The following is a 22,423-nucleotide window of genomic DNA, read 5'->3' on the forward strand; positions in this document are numbered from 1 at the left end:
CCCTATAAAATTGTTTAATTATGAGGCTTCCCCTGCAATCCAGACCGATGGAATTCTCTGTTGTCCCCAGACTGAGTATCACTTTCTCAGTTGCTCTCTCAAAATAAGAGGCATCAACTGCCAAAACAAGTGCTTTGTCCTGAAACTTCTTTGTATAAATATGACACACTATTGGACCTCTCCTGGCACTTGATCAAACGATCCAGCATTAACCTCCTTGTACTTTTCATTCCCTACAAATGTTCCTTTTGAAAACTTGAAATACTGCCTGCATCAACCACTCCCACATTCAAGCATTGCATGTAGAGACAGACAGACAAGTAAACTTGCCATAGTCTAACCAGAGCTTAAAGCTACTCCAGAGAGGACTGGTGGTTTAACCCAAAGGTCACCATGCCTCAGTGAAGGGGAGAGGTTGAGAGGGAGAGTCCTTACCTCCTGGTATCCTCTGTCAGCGTGGGAATTGATCTCCTAATTTTAATATTTATTCTTCATTGCAATCCAGCCATCTGAATTATTTGTTGCATTTTTCCATGAGTATTGGTAGAAGGGACTATAACACCATGCTGGTGGAGTCCAGTTCTCACTGAGGTGGTGCCACTAAAACCACTGTAGAATAACATGTTTTCAATTCTGCTTGATGTCCATGCGGCTCTGTTGGTCACGAACAGCCGAAATGTATTCAACCCTAATCTGTACTCACGTGGCCAGGCATATTCCCACTTCCCTTTTTATACTGTCAAGCCCATTTCAGGACCAGCATCAGACTTCGCCAGGTGAAACTGCAGCATGGGGCTACCTGCATGCTGAGCAGTGGGAAGCCAGTGGATCAGATCTAAACTCTGCAATCCTGCCACATCCAGTCATGAACGGTGCACAATGTAATTACTAAAGGGAGGAGGCTCAAATATTTCTGTTCACAGCGAGGCCAGCATTTGCTGCCATCTCCATGGTGATTGGAGATGTTTAGTGGTGAGCTGCCTCCTTGAACCATAGCCTTCCTGTGGATGGACCTGTAGCATGCTGCAGTTGGGAAGGGGCTTCAGGTTTTGGATCTGCTGACCGTGAAGGACCAGTGATTTCTAGTTCCAAGTTAAAATGGTTTACAACTTGGAGGAGAACTTGTAGATGGTGCTGCTCTGAGATGATAAAGGTCAAGGGTTTGGAAGGTGATGTCAGGGGTACTTTAAAGAGTGAATGTGTAAGTATTTTTAGATGGTACACACTGCTTCCACTGTGCAGTAGTGGTGAAGGGATTGAATGTGAAGATGTGGTTCAGTCAAGTAGGCTGCTTTGGTCTGGATGATGTCCATCTGCTTTTAGAGCTGATACCCCACTGGGAACGTGGTGAGCATTCTGTCATGGTCCAGATTTGTGGCTTTGTAGTTGGTGGCTGCACATTGGGTAGTCAGGAGATGAGTTACTGAAGAATTCTTAACTTCTGTCCTGCAACCATAGTATTGATGAGGCAAGTTCAGTTCAGTTTCTGGTCGACTGTAACCTCTGTGATGTTAACCATGATGTGGAGATGCTGGTGTTGGACTGGGGTGGACAGGGCCAGAAGTCACGCAACACTAGGTTATAGTCCAACAGGTTTATTTGAAGTCACCAGCTTTGTCATACAAAGGAGCAACACTCCAAAAGCTGTAATTTCAAATAAACCTGTTGGTGTGTTGCTCCTTTTGTCAGCCCAAGCTTGACTTCAAATAAACCTGTTAAACTCTCACCTGGTGCTGTGACTTCTGACTGTAGGATGTTGATAGTGGGGGGGTTTAGTGATGGTAATGTTAAGGGGTGATGGTTAACTATCTCCAACAAGAGAAATTATTGCCTGGCACATGTTGCTGCCAGATATTCCAGTCTTTTTAATGCCTTCTGAGCACCAACAACAACGAACAACCTTTTTTAACAAAATGAAACCAGAGACATGTAGAAGGCCAAATACAATAACTAGCCACCTTGTGAGGTCTTGGGTCATCTGACCAAAAGCTTGGCAAATAAGTTTCATGGAGGAACAAGAAGATAGCTTGGGAAAGGGTACGTCCACTCCAGGACAAGGGCATTTCAGCATGGACCCAGAGGAAGTGGGTGAGATCCTTTTTAATGAGTATTTATTCTTCTCCTTGGTGTATACCAGTACCATGGTAAGATTAGGTGAGGGTATGCCAGTATTAGAAGAGGATGTGTTGCATGTTTTTGAAAAGGATTAAATCCCCAGGACTTGATGGATATCTTAGGATACTGAGGGAGGCAAAAGGAGATTGCTGAGGTCTTGACAAAGATCTTTGTATCCTCTTCAGCCATATACAGTGTCCCAGCGGAGAGTAGCCAATGTCTTTCCTTTGTTCAAGTAAGACAATATTGATAATCCAGGAAATGGCTAGCCTTTGAGCCTTGCATCCATGTTAGGTAAAGTATTGGAGAAAATGTTTTGGGACAGCATTTACTAGCATTTGGCGGGAGAAGAAAATGATTTATTAGGGATTGTCAGCATGGCTTTGTGCAAGGGCAGACTTGTCTCAAATTTTGATCAAGATTTTTGAAGAAATGATAGATGATTTGAGGGTGGGTTGTGGATGTTGTCTACATGAGCTTAATTAAAGCATTTGACAAGGTCCCTCCTGGTAGGCTGCTCCACAAGATTGAATTGTATGGGATCCACTTGAATTGATTTGTCGGGTACAAAATTGGCTGGGTCATAAAGAGGTTGGTTGTGGGGGGAGTGTTTTTCTGATTGGAGGTCGGTGACCAGTGGTGTTAGAACATTACAGTGCAATCCAGGCCAATCAGCCCTCAATGTTGTGCTGACCTGAGGAACCAATCTGAAGCCCATTTATCCTACACAATTCCATTTTCATCTGCATGTTTAAGGACGTTTTGAAATAGTCATTGGATAAAGTTGGTGAGTCTACTGCTGTTGCAGGCAGTGCAATCCACACCCCTACTCTGAGTAATGAAACTACCTGTGACATCTGTCTGTCTGTCTGTGTCCCCTTGTGCTAGCCATCACCATCTGAGGAAAAAGGTGCTCACTGTCCACCCTATCTAATCCTCTGATCATGTTGTATATCTCAATTAAGTCACTGTTGACCTTCTCTCTAATGAAAACAGCCTCCAGTCCCTCAGCCTTTCCTCATAAGACCTTCCCTCCATACCAAAGAACACAAGTGTTCTGCAAAGATCAGTGCTGGGACCTCCTTTGTAATGATTTGGAGGAGAATGTAGGTAGTGTGATTAGTAAATTTGCAGATTACATGGGAATTGGTGGAGTTGTGGATAGTGTGGAAGGTCATCTAAGAATACAGCTGGCTATAGATCATTAAGAAGGTTGGGCAGAGAAATGGCAGATGGAGTTTAATCTGGACAAGTGAGGTGATGTGTTTTGGGAGGCCAGATACAGGAGGAAAGTACACAATAAATGGATGGACCCTGGGGATATGGGACTAATTTGGTTTGGGGAACTTGGTCAACATAGACGATTGAGCTGAAGGGTCATTTCCATTCTCTTTCTCTCTTTAGAGCACTGATATACAGCGGGATCTTGGGGTGTATGTCTATAGCTCCCTGACTGTGACAACACACTAGATATGGTGTATGGCATGTTTACCTTCATCGGTCAGGCCACTGATGATAAGTTGGCACCTCATTGCAGCCAAATGAAACTTTAGTGAAGCTACGTTTGGAACATTGTGTGTAGTTCTGGTTGTCACTCTATGGGAAGGATGTGGAAGCTTTGGAGAGGGTGCAGAAGTGGTTTATTAACTGCAATGAAAGTTTGTACAAACTTGGATTGTTTTCACTAGAACGTCGGAGGCTGATGGCCCTGATTAGGAGTATATCAGGGTGGAAATGTCAAAATCTAGGGGGTGTAGGTTTAGGATGAGGAGTGGGATGTTCTAAGAGGATGGTGGGGGCCTGGAATGTACTTCCAGGGGTGGTAATAGAAGCAGATACGACAGCCAAGTTGAAGAGGCATTTGGACAGAAACATGATCAGACGGAATGGAGGAATATGGGCTATATGCAGGCTGATGGGATTAGCTACGAATGGCATCATAGTCAGTACAGACCGTGGTGGGCTGTTCCTGTGTTGGACTGTTCTATGTTCTGCCTTAAAGATGGAGAGTGAGGTTGGTGTGTACATCCCAGATTCGGAGGCTCACGTAATTGAAGTCATGGTCATCAAAAGTGGTGCAGTTTAGATTGGGGATATATAACAAATAATATTATGGTGAATAATACTCTTAAGCTGTTACACCTTTTTAAATGTGATTCAGAATACATTTAAACAGTATGATTTGCTCTGCTTAATTTGCTGTCTGCTTGGCTGTCACTGTAAATTGGTAAGAATTTGGAATATGTGTTTACCCATAGTTTATTCGTGCTTTCTTGGAATCTTTTCCTGTCCACTAGGTACGATGTATGCTAAATATTTGGGGTGTGATGCTCTTCATCCGTTTAACATGGATTGTTGGCCATGCTGGAATAGGTATGTGAAAAAACTTAAATACTTCCAATGATCGATTTTATCGAGTGTCATGTGTTAGTGTTTAAGTGTTATTTTCACTTTTGTGTTAAATGATTGTCATTTGCAGCAGTGTGTTAAATGCAACATATGTGGTGTCTTCTGTCCAGACCTCTTTAATGGCTAGGTGTTGAAATTGTGCACCTTTTCTTCCCCACAATTGACAGTGTAATGTTTATAACTTGGTGTTATAGCAAGCTATAAATAAACTTCCATAAGAACCTGATTTAAATTTTTGGTAAACCTTTCCCAATTGGGCTACAGTTCTTCAGGAAACTTGAATTAATCAACTAACTTACTGAAATACCCATCCATGAGCATAATGCTGTTCCCATACCTGTATCTGGGAGGAACTGGATTCGTTGCTTTCTGTTCTGCATTAAAGGTTTAAGTTTAGTCACTGTAAATTAATTACAAAAGCACCTGATACCCATAATATTGAAAGATGAGGTGGTTTACTTCCAAATGAAATATGAATATTTATCTGGACTACTAAATTCCTTTTTGATTTGCAATGGAAAGTGATAACTTAAGGTTTTTCTTTCCTGGCATCTTCGTTTTTAATTTGTACATTGCTACTGCAAATCGCTTTCCTGAAACCAATTAAAGAAACAGTTTCCAAGGCAAAGCTGTATTAATCAGGAAAGATTATGGATCGGGCAGCTCATTAGGACAAGGGCTGCATCCGGATTAGTGGGTGCCGATTGTGCTTGCACTGCAATAGAAAAATTTTGATCCATCCGAAAATGTTAATAGCTGTTACACATTGGCAATATATTTCTGCTTGGGCTAAAAAAAAGTTATTTTGCAAAAGTGCATTTGGAAGTCAATGCCTGAATTGGGGAAGGTGGAGTAAGGGCTAGATCTCCCACCAATTTGAGTGTCACATGACTAGAAAGTTTACTGATCTTTGACAATTGATGTTCTGTTTTAAATTTACCAACTTTTTACAGATGGTGGCCTTAAAGGCTGGAGATATGTTGGTGGTGCAATAATGAACCCAGTAACTGCAAGCCAGTAATTTGGAACCTGGGACTGGGAAAGTTTTTCGAAATTATCATTAAGGGCATCACTCAATCCTTCTGACAAGTGTGGATTAGTTGAGGAAAGTCAGTATAGGTTTATTCAAATTGAATTGTTGATTGATTTTGGTTAAGTTTCTACAGTGAGGTGACAGATTTGATCAAGGTCATGTGGTATAGTCCTGAAATTCTAAAAGGTATTTGGTCAAGTGTAATACAGCAGGCTTATTAGCAAGGTTAGAGCCTATATAATAACCTGAATGGTAGCAGCATCCATATCAAATTAATGAGTGACTGGAAACACAAGCAATACACCATGCAACCATATTTCTGCAATGGCAATTTATATCAGAACAATTTACCTCCATTTGTGCCTTTAGATCTTCTGTTGTGTTTTGATTTGTGTTCAGTTAGACTGCCCTTAATTTCACAATTTGGGATTGGGGACGGTTGGGAGGAATGAAAGATGTTGCTTGGTTTGTTGAAAATTAGCTCCTGATGTTTGTGAAGAGGGGCTAAAGCATTGAGAAATATTGGGAAAGATCAAAATGTAGGTTGTGTGGCTAGCCTCTGTGCGACTAAGTATTTTGCTGATAATTAGTCTGAAGAATTCTAAATAATACAGCTTAATGATTTCTTAAAAAAAACCGTGGAGCTGTTTTTAAAGTAAGGATATTTCTTAAAAGCAAGACTGAAACTTTTGCTGCTATTGGCAATGACACAACAGTATGTAATTGGAACTTCATTCTATAATTTTTGAGTTCTATCAGCCCTGTTCAAACCCCTTTTTGTAGATATTAGCTCATGTTTGTAAAATGAAATATTTGGTTTCTAGAACACTATATAATTGAACTGGTTACTGTCAAAGAAAATGCTCCAATTACTCTTTTGATTAACTCTAACTCTAGCTTGGGTCTATGTTTGTAAAGTTACATCCCATTGCATCCTGCTCCAAGATTAAATGAGACCATCCTGTTACAACCTTACTGTTGATGATCAGGCCCACATTGTTTCTCTGTTCTGTAGTTTTGTTGAATTAAAATTGTCAAATAATTTGAATTACATTGGTAACTCAATACAATTTGTATCATTGATTTTCAGTATTGTTATTACATTGACATTCCACCCACCTGTTGATCAGTCTGTCTTTTGTTCTAGAACATTTAACTTTATTGTAAATTTTAACATGGGATTCAAAAAGCTACTGGTTGCAATTTCTGAAATGTAAACTTTGGCTGTGCCATGGAGTTGTAGATTCTCCCATAAGAGGACATCGTTCCATGTCTACCTTGTCAAGATACCTTTTACGTTTCAAATCAAGTCACCTCCTTCCTCTAAACGTCAGTATTGGACTGAGGGGTACACAGAAGGTGGTGGCATGTACATAATGAGCTGCCAGAGGAAGTGGTGGAGGCTGATACAAATACAACATTTAAAAGGCATCTTCTTGGGTACACAAATAGGAGTGAATTTAAGCGATATCGGTTCAATGTTTGCAAATGGGACTAGAGTAGTTTAGTTTTAGGATATCCAATCAGCAAGGACAAGTTGGACTGAAGGTTCTGTTGACATGATGTACAACTCTAACTCTATTTCAAACCTAGGCCGTCCAACCTTCTCCAGATCAAACAACCCTCTTGTTCCAGGTATTCATTCAATAAATAAGCTGAGAACTGCCTACAATGCATTGCCTGCTTTTCTTAACGAAGGCGATTTAGTGCTGTATGCAGTCTCACCTGTCCGATAGAATGAAAGATAAACTCTCTAGGTTGATACTCTTCTCCCTTTTGCAATAATTCTGTTAACCTTTCTGATTACTTGCTAATCTGTGCATGTAGACACCCAGATCCCTCTGCATTTCAGTTCTGTAATCTCATTTGGATGCAGTACTGCTTTTTAAAAAAAATTCTTCCATGCATTTTTCCACATTATATTCTATTTATCATATTGCCCACTGGCTAAACCCATCTTTTGTGAAGGGTACATAGGGAGTCTACTTTCCTGTATATCTTTGGCTCATCAGCAAACTTGGCCACTGTACATGCCACCTGACATCTCGTCCACTTCGGCAATGGAGACCATTGAATTCTCAATCCCTGTGGCACACTTGTTGCATCTTACCAACTTGAACACGATACATTTATATCCAGCCTCAGCTTCCTGTTGGCCAGCTAAACGTCTATCCATATCAATATAGCATCCCCTACACTTAGGGGTTTTATTTTCTATTTTAAACAAAAACATCTTCTGCAGATCTAGGGATAGTCCATTCACCAGATCCCATTGATCTAGAGCTAGAATTTTATTGCAAGAGTACAGTTATTCTGAAATATCTGCTGCAATATCTGTCACTTTATTTCTATTGATGTGTTCACTACACTAGCATGCCAGTTTCCTTCGGTCATCTTGGGCATTCATGCCTTTAGTATTTTACATTCTTAAAAATAAGGCTTTGAGCCAATTTCCTGCCTTTTTCAAAAGCAAGATTGAATTCCACTCCACTCCAATGAATCTAGCTCTGCCTTCCATTTTTTTTTCTGCCTGTTACCCCAGGTGAGGCTTCCTGCCTGTACCTATGCTGTCACCTTGCCTGCTCTCCTGTTATGCTGCCTGCCTGTTTCTGGGTCCTTGTCTTACCTGCTCCTCTAACACAGATCAGGAAAAGAATATTGGATCATCTTGTATACATCTAGTATAGTATGTTCTTCACTGACTTGAAAAGAGAGGAATGAACTGTTTCAAAAAACAAATTTCCTGTGTGTTATTCATTGACACAAGCAGTGCTGCATTTACAAAATTTATTCCTGCCATCAGATGCAGATTAAATTTTATTTTTTGTTGTTCCTCAATGGATTTGCAGTATCCTATACTCCCATTGATTGTTTAACTCAGTCAGAAATGGAAATATTTGCCAACAGTACTAGTAGCTAGCATGCAATTTGAAGGTGTGATTAATCTGCCCTGATGAAGAGTTTATGCCCGAAATGTCGACTCTCCTCCTCAGCTGCTGACTGACTTGTGTTTTTCCAGCGCCACACTCTTTGATTCTCCAGCATATGCGGTCCTCACATTCTCTCTGATTTGAGCTGCCTATTTGTTGTCTAGGTGTCTTGTGGGTGTTCCATTTAAACTGCCCACTCGTTTGCATATAGAATGTGAAATGTGTGTCTGCATGTTGATATTTGGGCCTTCCCAATGGGTGATTAATTTGAGTAGGTGCAAAATCTCCTGAGAAACAATGATCAGTGGAATAATCAAATCATACAATATAGAAGAGGCCCTTTGACCCATCAAGCCTGTACTACTAAAAATGTTGAACTTGCACAAGTTGTTCCCTTTGCAGAGGGCCAATAATCTTAAATGTTTTGATGTTTCAAGTGCTTAGCCAGGTATATTTTGAGGTTTCCCACCTCAACTATTCTCCCAGGCAATGCATTCCAGACTCTCACCACCCTCTGGATGAAAATGTTTTTCCTGAAATTCCCTGTAAATGTCCTGCCATTCATCTTTTAAGTTTGTGCCCCCTTGGTCCCCTTTTGATTTAAGGGACAGCTGCTTTCTATTTCCCTGTTCTATGCCCTCATAATCTCATACACCTCCATCAGGTCCCCTCTTAATCTTGTATTCCAAAGAGAATGTTAACCCAAGCTTATTCAGTTGCCTTCACGGAGATGCTTCATTTGGGCAACATCCTGGTGCATCTCCTGCCCCCCCCTCCAGTGCATTCACATCCTTCCTATAGCCTGGTGACCAGAGCTGCATATAGTACTCCAGCTGTGGCCTATCCAGCCTACAGAATACTGTGTGCAGTCCTTCTAACTGGTCAGGACCACCTAACTTTCTATAAACTCCAATGAAGTTTCAGTGTAGCTTTCTATTCCCTCTTACTTTCATTCAGCTGTTATTCTCTTGTACAATTTTTAATTTTGTCATTTATCACTGAAAATCATTACTGTTTCTAGATTTTGTTTAAATTCTATAATTTTATGTGGACCTCGATGTCTGTGAGAAGATTTGTAGCTCGGGTGCTCATTGTTGTGGTTCTGTTCACCGAGCTGAGAATTTGTGTTGCAGACGTTTCGTCCCCTGTCTAGGTGACATTCTCAGTGCTTGGGAGCCTCCTGTGAAGCGCTTCTGTGATGTTTTCTCCGGCATTTGTAGTGGTTTGTCTCTGCTGCTTCCGGTTGTCAGTTCCAGCTGTCTGTTGCAGTGGTCGGTATATTGGGTCCAGGTCGATGTGCTTATTGATTGAATCTGTGGATGAGTGCCATGCCTCTAGGAATTCCCTGGCTGTTCTCTGTTTGGCTTGGCCTATAATAGTGTTGTTGTCCCAGTTGAACTCTTGTTGCTTGTCATCTGCATGTGTGGCTACTAAGGATAGCTGATCATGTCGTTTCGTGGCTAGTTGGTGTTCATGGATGCGGATCGTTAGCTGTCTTCCTGTTTGTCCGATGTAGTGTTTTGTGCAGCCCTTGCATGGGATTTTGTACACTACATTGGTTTTGCTCATGTGGACCTGCCAGAGATCAGCTGATGGATGTGTGCCTGGAGATTAAATATGCAGTGTCTGTAATGTTGTACTTGCAGTGCAAATGGACAGGTTTTAAAACCACTTGCTTGTTGATTAGGCTATACTCCAACAATTAAAGGTGGCTGCACACGAATGCTATATTTTAAATTCAGTTGCTGAACATGTGCAATATGTCCCTCCATGAACTATAAATAGGAATGAAGGGACGTTTGGCAGGGTAGTTGTATGTTCTGTGCCCTGTGGAAGTTTGAAAAACTCCCATGGTGGATTTTTCTCACACTGTCACAATTCTGCACATGTTCACTTGCATCACTGTGATGCTTAATGCAGTGCAATTGTTGTGCTTGCTACATATAAGAAACAATCTTTTGGAAGTTAAATATGGTTTGTCACCTTGAGCATTTGCAAGGATTAAATGCAATAACAGCCATTCAAGGAAGCATTTTAAACAAAGAATGAGGGTTCTTTTGAGTGAGGCTTGTAAGATAATCCTGTGGTATGTTTCCAACTAGACGTCTTTTATGCACTGTTGTTCAGTCGCATTATAATCTACCTAAACATCTGACGCTTTTTTAGGTCTCTGGATATGCATTATACTTCCTTTCTTTTGTGTTTAATCATTTGTTATACTGACGTTCCTTTTTAGAAATTAAGTCTTTGGAGACATCTTTTTTGAAAACAGAAGCTGCTTGTTTCCGATTTGGACTGTTCTTATTGTTCATTTGTTCTGTGAAGGGAGAGGTGGAAATGAGCTAATGAGCTAAATTAAAAAAGGAAAAATATCTTCAAAAGTGACTTGTTAACCTGATTCTATATTGTGGAAGATCCAAGCAAGGCAAACCAGCACTTGAATTTCCCAAACGTTGGAAGCTACTGTCATTGAGAATCTTGACATACTATAGAACCAGCTAACACTTCTTTTGGACATATCTTTCAGATTGACCTTTTGTAAAGATTCAAGGCTATCAGTATAGTTCTCTGCTTTTTTTTTTTGAAAATTTTATTTACCATTCAGGTTAATGCTTTGAATATTTAAATCACTTGCTTAACTCTTTTTTTTTGTGTGTGAAATAGAGTTGTGTGGGGACTGTGCTCCTTTTGCGCATAGTATTGGAGAACAACCTGACAGGGAAAGCAACAGAATTTTATGATACAGTTGCAAGTAACAAGCAATGTTAGTTATTAGTTTTTAAACAAAACTGTCAGCTGCCCACGTTGTAATGAGGTAGTGATTAAACTTGAAAGCTGATTATTTTGTAAAATGCTTTGAAGTTGCACTACAATCCAATATCCCTCTGTGCTGCAATTTTGTCTGAACATATTCCTGACTGTCCAAAAAATGACATAAACCTTTAAATTGCTGTTTCTAGCTCCTACCTGTGTGTTTAGAAATACTGGAAATTATGGAGTTCTTTGCTGAAACATGAGTTTGAATTTTATTTCAAACCCATTTGTCTGACTGACTGTTATTCTTCTGTAAACAGGTCTTGCTGTTTTAGTCATTGGCATGGCAACTGTTGTGACCACTATCACAGGACTATCAACATCTGCTATAACGACCAATGGATTTGTTCGTGGAGGTAAAGGTTTCAGGTTTCCCCCTTTTGCAGTGTATTGATGTGTGTGTGTGTGTGTGTGTGTGTGAGATAGATATGCTATGTCTCTGGAATAGCTAAAGACTCTCATCACATTTCCACTCCATGTGGTTGCTTGCTTCAGACATAAAAGGAGGATAAATATGAACCATGTTTTTGATCAGTTATATTTCTTTTTCTCTATCCACTCTTTGTTTATCACTGGGAGGTAAAAAGATGAAAGATGCCAGTAATCCATGAAACAACTTTTTAAGACTACAATAACTCTTCTTTTATTCATGCATTTAGTTAGTAATTTATTGGTCTGGTATAGATTGCTGCACTGCTGAGAAACAGCCGCTGTCTCTGCTGGGTGTGGATTCATTTCAAGGTGAAGTTATATTTTTAACGGTCTTGGATTTGCTCTGACTTCCTGCAGTGAAACACAATGACCGAATTCTGTGGTTGCCTAGCTGCTGTCAATCAGTGCCCTGCGCAGAGATACTGGTCTGTTCAGTGAAGTTCCCTGAAGTTTCAGATGAAAACATCTTAACAGTTTTGATCAAGATGCAGGATCAGCTTGTTTTCATATGAAATTCTAATTGTTCTTTATTAAATCGCTCATTATGTAATTGCTCTGGAGAGACTGTAGAGAAGATTGACTGATGATTTGTAGCAACGAGGAGAGTTTTGGGATTGTTTTCCTTGGAATAGAAACAGCTGAGGGGTGACGTGATTGAGGTATGCAAACTGTGAGGGGTAAGAGTAGAGAAGGCAGGTGGAATTTGTTTCCCATGGCAGGCACCTCCAAACGAAAGGTCAGTGTCCAGCTGAGTGGCAGAAGGTTTAAAAGGGATGAGAGGAATAATGATTTTATGCAGAGGGTGGTGGATGTCTTGAATTTGTTGCCTGAGTTTGTGGTGGAGGTAGAGACCCTAAAGTCTCTTGAAAGCTACCTGCAGATGCACCTTTTGAATGCTGTAAGCTGCAGGGCTATGGGCTGTGTGCAGGAAGGTGGAATGAGAAAGGGCTTCAGGGTGTCTCTGGGTGGGCAAGGGCAGGATAGGCTGCGAATGGCCCCATTCTGTTCAGTAACATGGGTGTGTGGTTCTGTGGTGCAATACCCACTTTTCAGGGTTGCAGTGGTCAGTCAAAATTGGTCCCACTTTTTCAAATGTGCCCTGAAAGTGTTCTTATTCCATTTTTCTGAAAGAAAAGCAGCTGTTACTATGAAGCTCATCTCTGAGGAAGCTGAGACTGAAACTTGAGACTAAGATGAGGAAGGATTTAATCTCTGGGAGTTGAATCACTGGAGCTCCTTGCCACAGAGCTGTGGGGGCGCAGTCCTTTTTAAGGCTGTATATTTAAGACAGAGGGATTCTCAGTCAGGGAATCGAGGCTTATGGGGGGAAAAAGGGAAGTGGACATAAGGAATGTCTCTGGAGGCTCCCTGCCTCCATTCCTGATGAAGGGCTTTTGCCCAAAACGTCGATGTTTCCTGCTTCTCGAATGCTGCCTGACCTGCTGTACTTTTCCAGCACCACTCTGATCTAAACATGAGCAATGTCAGATCAGCCATAATCCTATTGACCGACTGAGCAGGTTCGAGGGTCTCCTCCTGTTCCTATTTCTGGACCTAAGCATGTCCAGCAGCTTGCTTACTAATTTAGGTTGGTTTTGTTGTTAACATGCATACAAGCAATTATGATAGCGGTGTTCCCTCTTCTAGCTGTCTTCTGTCCATATCTCTGTCCTGCACCCCAGTCTTCAGCACACTGATCTGGTCTGTGAATACCTATGCATAATAGTGTTTAAATCGTACTGAATTAATACAACCTAACAGTCCTCTTAGGTCACCCTCCATTTATCTTGGCCACAGTCCTACCCACTGCATCCACCATCATCCTCCCTCCTAGAGGGGTCAGAAAAATTGAAAATAAGCTTGAACACTATAGACCTGAGAGTTGGACATTGGGTATGTTGGTGATTCTGAAAGCTAGGACTTGTATGCATTTGGAGAGGCAAGGACTGATTGGGAACAGTTAGACCTTTTTTTTATTCCTGATGAAGGGCTTTTGCCCGAAACGTCGATTTCGAAGCTCCTTGGATGCTGCCTGAACTGCTGTGCTCTTCCAGCACCACTAATCCAGAGACAGTTAGCATGTTTTGTGCAAGGGGAATCGTGCCTCATTAATTTGAGGATTTTTAAAAAAAGATGTAATAAAAATGATTGAGGGGTCCAGTGGTAAACATTGTCAACATGGACTTCAGTAAAGTCTATGACAAGGTTCTACATAGTAGACTGATTAGTAAAGTTAGTTCACATGGGATTCAGAGTAAGCTTGCCAGTTGGATACAAAATTGCCTTGATGGGAGGGGAGACAGGGTGGTGGGTGAGGGTTTCTAGACTGGAAGCCTGTGACTAACTCTGTTCCACAAGGATTGGTGCTGGGTCCCCTTTTGTTTCTCATTTAAATAAATTATTTGGATGAGAATCTAGGCATGGTTCATAAGTTTGCGGGTGACACAAAAATTGGTGGTTACAGTGGATAGTGAAGAAGGTCACCTAAGATTACAAAGAGATCTTTAGCAATTGGGCCACTGGGCAGAGGAGTGGCAGATGGAGTTTAATTTGGATAAATGCAAGGTGTTGCATTTTTGTAAAACAAACAAGGACAGGACTTAATTAATGGTAGGGCCTTGGGTAGTGTTGTAGAACGGAGACCTAAGGGGGCAGGCACCATTCTTTTCTTTGAAATTTTCACCACCGTTTGATAGGGTGGCTAAGAAGGTGTTTAACACACTTTTCTACATTGCTCACGTTTGAGTTTAGGAATTGGGATGTCATGTTGCAGTTGTACAGGATGTTGGTGATGTCTCTTCTGGAATACTGTAGTTCTGGCCTCTCTGTTAAAGGAAGGATATTATTAAACTGGAGAGGATTTATAAAAGCTATGCCAGGGTAACGGAGTGTTTGATTTTTGAAAATAGGCTGGGATTTTATCACTGGGGAGTAGGAGGTTGAGGGGTGACCTTTTCAGAGGTTTATAAAATCATGTAGTGTATAGATGAGTGAATAGCAAAGATAGTTTTCATAAGGGGTGGGGGAGTTGAAAACTAGGACATAGAAATCTTTCACCTTAATGAGGACATGAGAACAGTGGTTTGTGTGGGGAATGAATTGCCAGAGAGTGGTGAGTGCAGGTACAGTTACAATGTTTAAAAGGCTTTTGGATAAGTTTATGAATAGGAACAATTTGGAGGGATGGGGGTCAAGTGTGGACAGTTCAGTTTGGGAACCTGGTTGCATGGGCTGGTTGGACCAAAGGGTTGGTTTCCTACTGTATGGTGCTATAAATGTTGGACCAGATTGTGGGGAATTCCTGCTCTGGCCACTTTCCCAGTTGGTTTGGTGAAGACATTGGGAATTCTAACCACTTTCCCAGTGGAAATCCTCTTTCACACAAGAGCAGCTTTGCACTCTATAACCCCGCTGTTTGTAGGAGGCAGGAATATGACAGAAAGGACAGTGTCTCAGTGAAACGGACAGAGTGAAAGGTTTAATCATTGCACTGTCGAGTTGCATTGTCACCACGTTTTTTGAGATTAAATTACACTGTGGAAACACCCTTCAGCCCAACAAGTCCACACCAACCCACCCAGACCCATTCCCCTACATTTACCCTTTCACCTAACATTATGAGCAATTTAGCATGGCCAATTCACCTGACCTGCACATCTTTGGACTGTGGAAGGGAACCGATGGAAACCCATGCAGACACGGGGAGAATGTGCAAACTCCACACAGTCAGTCGCCTGAGGTGGGAATCAAATCTGGGTCCCTGGCGCTGTGTGGCAGCAGTGCTAACCACTGTGCCGCCCATGTTCTGATGGTGTAGGTTAGAGAGGTCACACAGTTACTGCTCATTTCCTTGGCCCCCTTCCAGCCAGGTCTCCTTGCTTAATAAAGGTGCTCTCTGTGGCTTCACTTTTTTTCATTATTGAAGTCTCTACTCCCTCACAAACTTCCCTGTAAGAGTGAGAGTCCCTGAGGAGCAGCCTTCCTCAGTCTCCTCACCGTTTGTTGGTGCAGCAGCCCACCGTGAAATTTGTAAAACTGCATTGATCTTTTTTGATTTAAATCCACAACCTTTCCTGTCCAAATAACCACATTGTATTGCCCATCCTCCATAAGTTGGTGGGTGGGGTGGTACGAACAAGACTTGCATTTATATAGTGCTTTCCATGGCCATTAACTAGTTTCAACCAGTTTACAGCCATGGAGGGACTTTTGAAGTATAGTTACTGTTATAATTGTCACCACAGACTCTTCCTCAACAGCAATTCAATAATAACTAGACAATCGTCATTTTGTGGTGTTGGCAAGATCACGATTAGCCCAGACACTAACTACAACAGCTCTGCTCCTCAACTTACTTGAATTAACCTCACATTAAATAGCTTAGGCACATCCATCTTTCTCATCTGTATCGACGACAGCAAACTCCCAAAAAAACACGAGTATTTGGTTAGTGCCACTCGGTTTTTCAACCTCTGATTTTGAAATTTATACTTTCCATTCCTTTTTCCATCTCGGAGTGGTAAAATTTGGAAAGTCAGGCAGTGAACATTAGTACACTAAATGCCAGGCGTTTTATGGCAGAGATCTGCATCATTCTCTCTTGGCACTATTATGAGTTAAACTTGAGCAGTTTTCCACAAAAATAACTTTAAAGCAAAGTATGCACTAACAAGTCTAATTAATGGCAGATCTCTACAGATGCCCTGCTACAACAAAATCTATGCCGATATTTGTGCTTAAGTGGGAAACATGAAATATTACCTTTAGACAATGACCTTTCTGTATAGGTGGGAATTTCCCAGACTAGTGTGGTGTGAGCATTGGAGAGAAAGATGGGAAAATACAGAGAATGAAACAAGAATCATAATCTCAACATGGAGAAGAGTGTTTGCAATTTTCTCCTGAAGCCTGAAGTACTATTTCAGAATCTCCCCTTTGAGCTGTGACTGCTTTGTTTCTAGTTACTTGTATCACATTAAAGCCTCAACTCATTTATATACCGCTTCTAATTCTCCTCTCATTCCTTGAGAAACTAGATGGTGCAAATTCCTGACCTGTAACCCAAAGTAGGCGGCACAGTGGCTAGCACTGCTGCCTCACAACGCCAGAGACCCGGGTTCATTTCCCTCCTCAGGCGACTGACTGTGTGGAGTTTGCACGTTCTCCCTGTGTCTGCGTGGGCTTCCTCCAGGTGCTCTGGTTTCCTCCCACAGTCCAAAGATGTGCAGGTTAGGTGAATTGGTCATGCTAAATTGCCCGTAGTGTTAGGTGAAGGGGTAAATGTAGGGGTATGGGTGGGTTGCACTTCAGCGGGGCGCTGTGGACTTGTTGGGCCGAAGGGCCTGTTTCCACACTGTAAGTAATCTAATCTAATAATCCTTTACATCAACCCAAACAGAGATGGAGTCTTGTTTAATCTCACCTGAGAAATGGTATGTCTGACCGTGAAATACTCATTCTGCATTGCATTGGAGTGGCACCTGGAGATCAACCTGAGGCAAATGTGCTACCAACTGAACCCAAGCTGATCTGGAAGTTTGGAATCCTGTTGCTAATTGGCTGCTTTGACAAAGTGCTGACTTGAAGCTGCATCACCAAAAAATGGCCCATTATCTCAGAGCAGAAAGAAATTAAGTTAGGGGTTGGGGAGGGGGTTAGTGGTAAGAGAACACAACCTGCGCAAGGTATGGCAGCTGAACTAATTTAAAAGGAATGAAAGACTTTTTTTTTACCTTTTGTACATTTAGTTTCTTTCATCATGACCACAGTGTGTCTCAAACGTTTCGATACCTGGGAAAGGCAGCATCCAATTTGCACAGAACAAGCTCCCACTTAGAGTCATAGAGATGTACAGCATGGAAACAGACCCTTCGGTCCAACCCGTCCATGCCGACCAGATATCGCAACACAATCTAGTCCCACCTGACAGCACCCGGCCCATATCCCTCCAAACCCTTCCTATTCATATACCCATCCAAATGCTACTTAAATGTTGCAATTGTACCAGCCTCCACCACTTCCTCTGGCAGCCCATTCCATACACGTACCACTCCCTGCATGAAAAAGTTGCCCCTTAGGTCTCTTTTATATCTTTCCCCTCTCGCCCTAAACCTATACCCTCTAGTTCGGGACTCCCTGAACCCAGGCAAAAGACTTTGCCTATTTATCCAATCCATACCCGTCGTAATCTTGTAAACCTCTATAAGGTCACCCCTCAGCCTCAGACGCTCCAGGGAAAACAGCCCCAGGCCTGTTCAGCCTCTCCCTATAGCTCAGATCCTCCAACCCTGGCAACATCCTTAAATCTTTTCTGAACCCTTTCAAGTTTCACAACATCTTTGCAATAGGAAGGAGACTAGAATTGGACGCAATATTCCAACAGTGGCCTAACCAATGTCCTGCACAGCTGCAACATGACCTCCCAACTCCTGTACTCAGTACTCTGACCAATAAAGGAAAGCATACCAAACACCACCTTCACTATCCTATATACCTGCGACTCCACTTTCAAGGAGCTATGAACTTGCACTCCAAGGTCTCTTTGTTCAGCAACACTCCCTAGGACCTGACCATTAAGTGTATAAGTCCTGCTAAGATTTTCTTTCCCAAAATGCAGCATCTTGCTTTTATCTGAATTAAACTTCATCTGCCACTTCTTAGCCCATTGGCCCATCTGGTCAAGATCCTGTTGTAATCTGAGGTAACCCTCTTCGCTGTCCACTACACCTCCAATTTTGGTGTCATTTGCAAACTTACTAACTAAACCTCCTTTGCTCGCATCCAAATCATTTATGTAAATGACAAAAAGTAGAGGACCCAGCACCAATCCTTGTGGCACTCCACTGGTCACAGGCCTCCAGTCTGAAAAACAACCCTCCACCACCATCCTCTTTCTTCTACCTTTGAGCCAGTTCTGTATCCAATTGGCTAGTTCTCCCTGTGTTCCATGAGGTCTAACCTTGCTAATCAGTCTCCCATGGGGAACCTTGTCAAATGTCTTACTGAAGTCCATATAGATCACATCTACTGCTCTGCCCTCATCAATCCTCTTTGTTACTTCAAAAAACTCAATCAAGTTTGAGACATGATTTCCCCACACACAAAGCCATGTTGACTATCCCGAATCAGTCCTTGCCTTTCCAAATACATGTACTTCCTGTCCCTCGGGATTCCCTCTAACAACTTGCCCACCACTGATGTCAGGCTCACGAGCCTATAGTTCCCTGGCTTGTCCTTACCACCATTAAAACCATGGCACCATTGAGCCAACCTCCAGTCGTCCAGCACCTCACCGGTGACGTGGATTGACCAGGACACTGGGCATCTTTCCTCTAAAGACAGCTAATGGGCCCTCTATTTACTGACTCCTCATGGACTCCCTGTAAACCGTCAGCACACAGTCAACTATCTGAGTGTGGAAGGATGAACAACTTAATTCTTTATTTCTTTCTTTCCTTTTTTCTTCTTTTTTCCTTCTTTTTCTTTTTCTTTTCTTCTTTCTCTTTTTCTTTTTTCCTTTCCCTTTTTTCTTTTTCTTTTTCTTTTTTCCTCTCTTTCCTCTCTTCTCTCCCCCCCCTTCTCTCTCTCCCCCCCCCCACCTTCTCTCTCTCCCCCCCCCCACCTTCTCTCTCTCCCCCCCCCCACCTTCTCTCTCCCCCCCCCACCTTCTCTCTTCCCCCCCCCTTCTCTCTTCTCTCCCCCCCCTTCTCTCTTCTCTCCCCCCCCTTCTCTCTTCTCTCCCCCCCTTCTCTCTTCTCTTCCCCCCCCCTTCTCTCTTCCCCCCCTTCTCTCTTCCCCCCCCTTCTCTCTTCCCCCCCCTTCTCTCTTCTTCCCCCCCTTCTCTCTTCCCCCCCCCTTCTCTCTTCCCCCCCCCCTTCTCTCTTCTCTTCCCCCCCCCCCTTCCCCCCCCTTCTCTCTTCCCCCCCCTTCTCTCTTCCCCCCCCTTCCTCTCTCCCCCCCCCCTTCTCTCTTCCCCCCCCCCTTCTCTCTTCCCCCCCCCCTTTCTCTCTCCCCCCCCCCCCTTTCTCTCTTCCCCCCCCCTTTCTCTCTTCCCCCCCCCTTTCTCTCTTCCCCCCCTTTCTCTCTTCCCCCCCCTTTTCTCTCTTCCCCCCCCCTTTCTCTCTTCCCCCCCCTTTCTCTCTTTCCCCCCCCTTCTCTCTTCCCCCCCCCTTCTCTTCCCCCCCCTTCTCTCTTCCCCCCCCCCTTCTCTCTTCCCCCCCCCCTTCTCTCTTCCCCCCCCCTTCACTCTTCCCCCCCCCCTTCTCTCTTCCCCCCCCCTTCTCTCTTCCCCCCCCCCTTCTCTCTTCCCCCCCCCCCTTCTCTCTTCCCCCCCTCTCTCTTCCCCCCCTTTCTCTCTCCCCCCCCCTTTCTCTCCCCCCCCCCCTTTCTCTCCCCCCCCCTTTCTCTCCCCCCCCCTTTCTCTCCCCCCCCCCTTTCTCTCCCCCCCCCGTTCTCTCCCCCCCCCTTTCTCTCCCCCCCCCCTTTCTCTCTTCCCCCCCTTTCTCTCTTCCCCCCCCTTTCTCTCTTCCCCCCCCCTTTCTCTCTTCCCCCCCCTTTCTCTCTTCCCCCCCCTTTCTCTCTTCCCCCCCTTTCTCTCTTCCCCCCCCCCTTTCTCTCTTCCCCCCCCTTTCTCTCTTCCCCCCCCTTTCTCTCTTCCCCCCCCCTTTCTCTCTTCCCCCCCCTTTCTCTCTTCCCCCCCCCCCTTTCTCTCTTCCCCCCCCTTCTCTCTTCCCCCCCCTTCTCTCTTCTCTTCCCCCCCACCTCTCTTCCCCCCCCTTCTCTCTTTCCCCCCCCCTTCTCTCTTCCCCCCTTCTCCTTCCCCCCCTTCTCTCTTTCCCCCCCCCTTCTCTCTTCTCTTCCCCCCCCCCCTCTCTTTCCCCCCCCCCTCTCTTTCCCCCCCTTCTCTCTTTCCCCCCCCTTCTCTCTTTCCCCCCCCCCTTCTCTCTTTCCCCCCCCCCTTCTCTCTTTCCCCCCCCCTTCTCTCTTTCCCCCCCCCCCTTCTCTCTTTCCCCCCCCCCCTTCTCTCTTTCCCCCCCCCCTTCTCTCTTCCCCCCCCCCTTCTCTCTTCCCCCCCCTTCTCTCTTCCCCCCCCCTTCTCTCTTCCCCCCCCCCCTTCTCTCTTCCCCCCCCCTTCTCTCCCCCTTCTCTCCCCCTCTCTCCCCCTTCTCTCCCCCTCTTCCCCCCTCTTCCCCCCCTCTTCCCCCCCTCTTCCCCCCCTCTTCCCCCCCTCTTCCCCCCTCTTCCCCCCCTCTTCCCCCCCTCTTCCCCCCCTCTTCCCCCCCTCTTCCCCCCCTCTTCCCCCCTCTTCCCCCCCTCTTCCCCCCTCTTCCCCCTCTCTCTCTCTCTCTCTCTCTCTCTCTCTCTCTCTCTCTCTCTCTCTCTCTCTCTCTCTCTCTCTCTCTCTCTCTCTCTCTCCTTTCTCCCCCCCCCCACCTCTTCTCTTCCCCCCCTTCCCCTTCCCCCACCCCCACCCCCCCTTTCTCTTCCCCCACCCCACCCCCCCTTTCTCTTCCCCCACCCCACCCCCCTTTCTCTTCCCCCACCCCACCCCTTTCTCTTCCCCCACCCCCCCCCTTTCTCTTCCCCCACCCCCCCCTTTCTCTTCCCCCACCCCCCCCTTTCTCTTCCCCCACCCCCCCCCCTTTCTCTTCCCCCACCCCACCCCCTTTCTCTTCCCCCACCCCACCCCTTTCTCTTCCCCCACCCCCCCCTTTCTCTTCCCCCACCCCCCCCCTTTCTCTTCCCCACCCCCCCTTCTCTTCCCCCACCCCCCCTTCTCTTCCCCCACCCCCCCTTCTCTTCCCCACCCCCCCTTCTCTTCCCCCACCCCCCCTTCTCTTCCCCCACCCCCCCTTCTCTTCCCCCACCCCCCCTTCTCTTCCCCCACCCCCCCCTTTCTCTTCCCCCACCCCCCCTTTCTCTTCCCCCACCCCCCCCCTTTCTCTTCCCCCACCCCCCCCTTTCTCTTCCCCCACCCCCCCCCTTCTCTTCCCCCACCCCCCCCTTTCTCTTCCCCCACCCCCCCCTTTCTCTCCCCCACCCCCCCCTTTCTCTTCCCCCACCCCCCCTTTCTCTTCCCCCACCCCCCCCTTTCTCTTCCCCCACCCCCCCCTTTCTCTTCCCCCACCCCCCCCCTTTCTCTTCCCCACCCCCCCCTTTCTCTTCCCCCACCCCCCCCCTTTCTCTTCCCCCACCCCCCCCCTTTCTCTTCCCCCACCCCCCCCTTTCTCTTCCCCCACCCCCCCCTTTCTCTTCCCCCCACCCCCCCCTTTCTCTTCCCCCACCCCCCCCTTTCTCTTCCCCCACCCCCCCTTTCTCTTCCCCCACCCCCCCCTTTCTCTTCCCCCACCCCCCCCTTTCTCTTCCCCACCCCCCCCTTTCTCTTCCCCCACCCCCCCCTTCTCTTCCCCCACCCCCCCCTTTCTCTTCCCCCACCCCCCCCTTTCTCTTCCCCCACCCCCCCCTTTCTCTTCCCCCACCCCCCCCTTTCTCTTCCCCCACCCCCCCCTTTCTCTTCCCCCACCCCCCCCTTTCTCTTCCCCCACCCCCCCTTTCTCTTCCCCCACCCCCCCCTTTCTCTTCCCCCACCCCCCCCCTTTCTCTTCCCCCACCCCCCCCCTTTCTCTTCCCCCACCCCCCCCTTTCTCTTCCCCCCACCCCCCCCTTTCTCTTCCCCCACCCCCCCCTTTCT

The 22,423-nt window shown here is 45.3% G+C and overlaps 1 protein-coding gene across 2 annotated transcripts in view; it reads left to right on the plus strand.

Moving 5' to 3' along the window:
• The window catches only part of slc12a2 (solute carrier family 12 member 2), a 231,448-nt gene that overhangs the window by 79,290 nt on the left and 129,735 nt on the right, over window positions 1-22,423 (plus strand). For both annotated transcript variants that reach the window (XM_072591024.1, XM_072591016.1), the window contains exons 3-4: window positions 4,413-4,488; window positions 11,562-11,657. In XM_072591024.1, the coding sequence (XP_072447125.1) occupies window positions 4,413-4,488; window positions 11,562-11,657 (172 nt within the window). The remainder of the gene's footprint in view (window positions 1-4,412; window positions 4,489-11,561; window positions 11,658-22,423) is intronic.

This window comes from Chiloscyllium punctatum, chromosome 2 (assembly GCF_047496795.1).
Source record: "Chiloscyllium punctatum isolate Juve2018m chromosome 2, sChiPun1.3, whole genome shotgun sequence".
Taxonomy (NCBI): domain Eukaryota; kingdom Metazoa; phylum Chordata; class Chondrichthyes; order Orectolobiformes; family Hemiscylliidae; genus Chiloscyllium; species Chiloscyllium punctatum.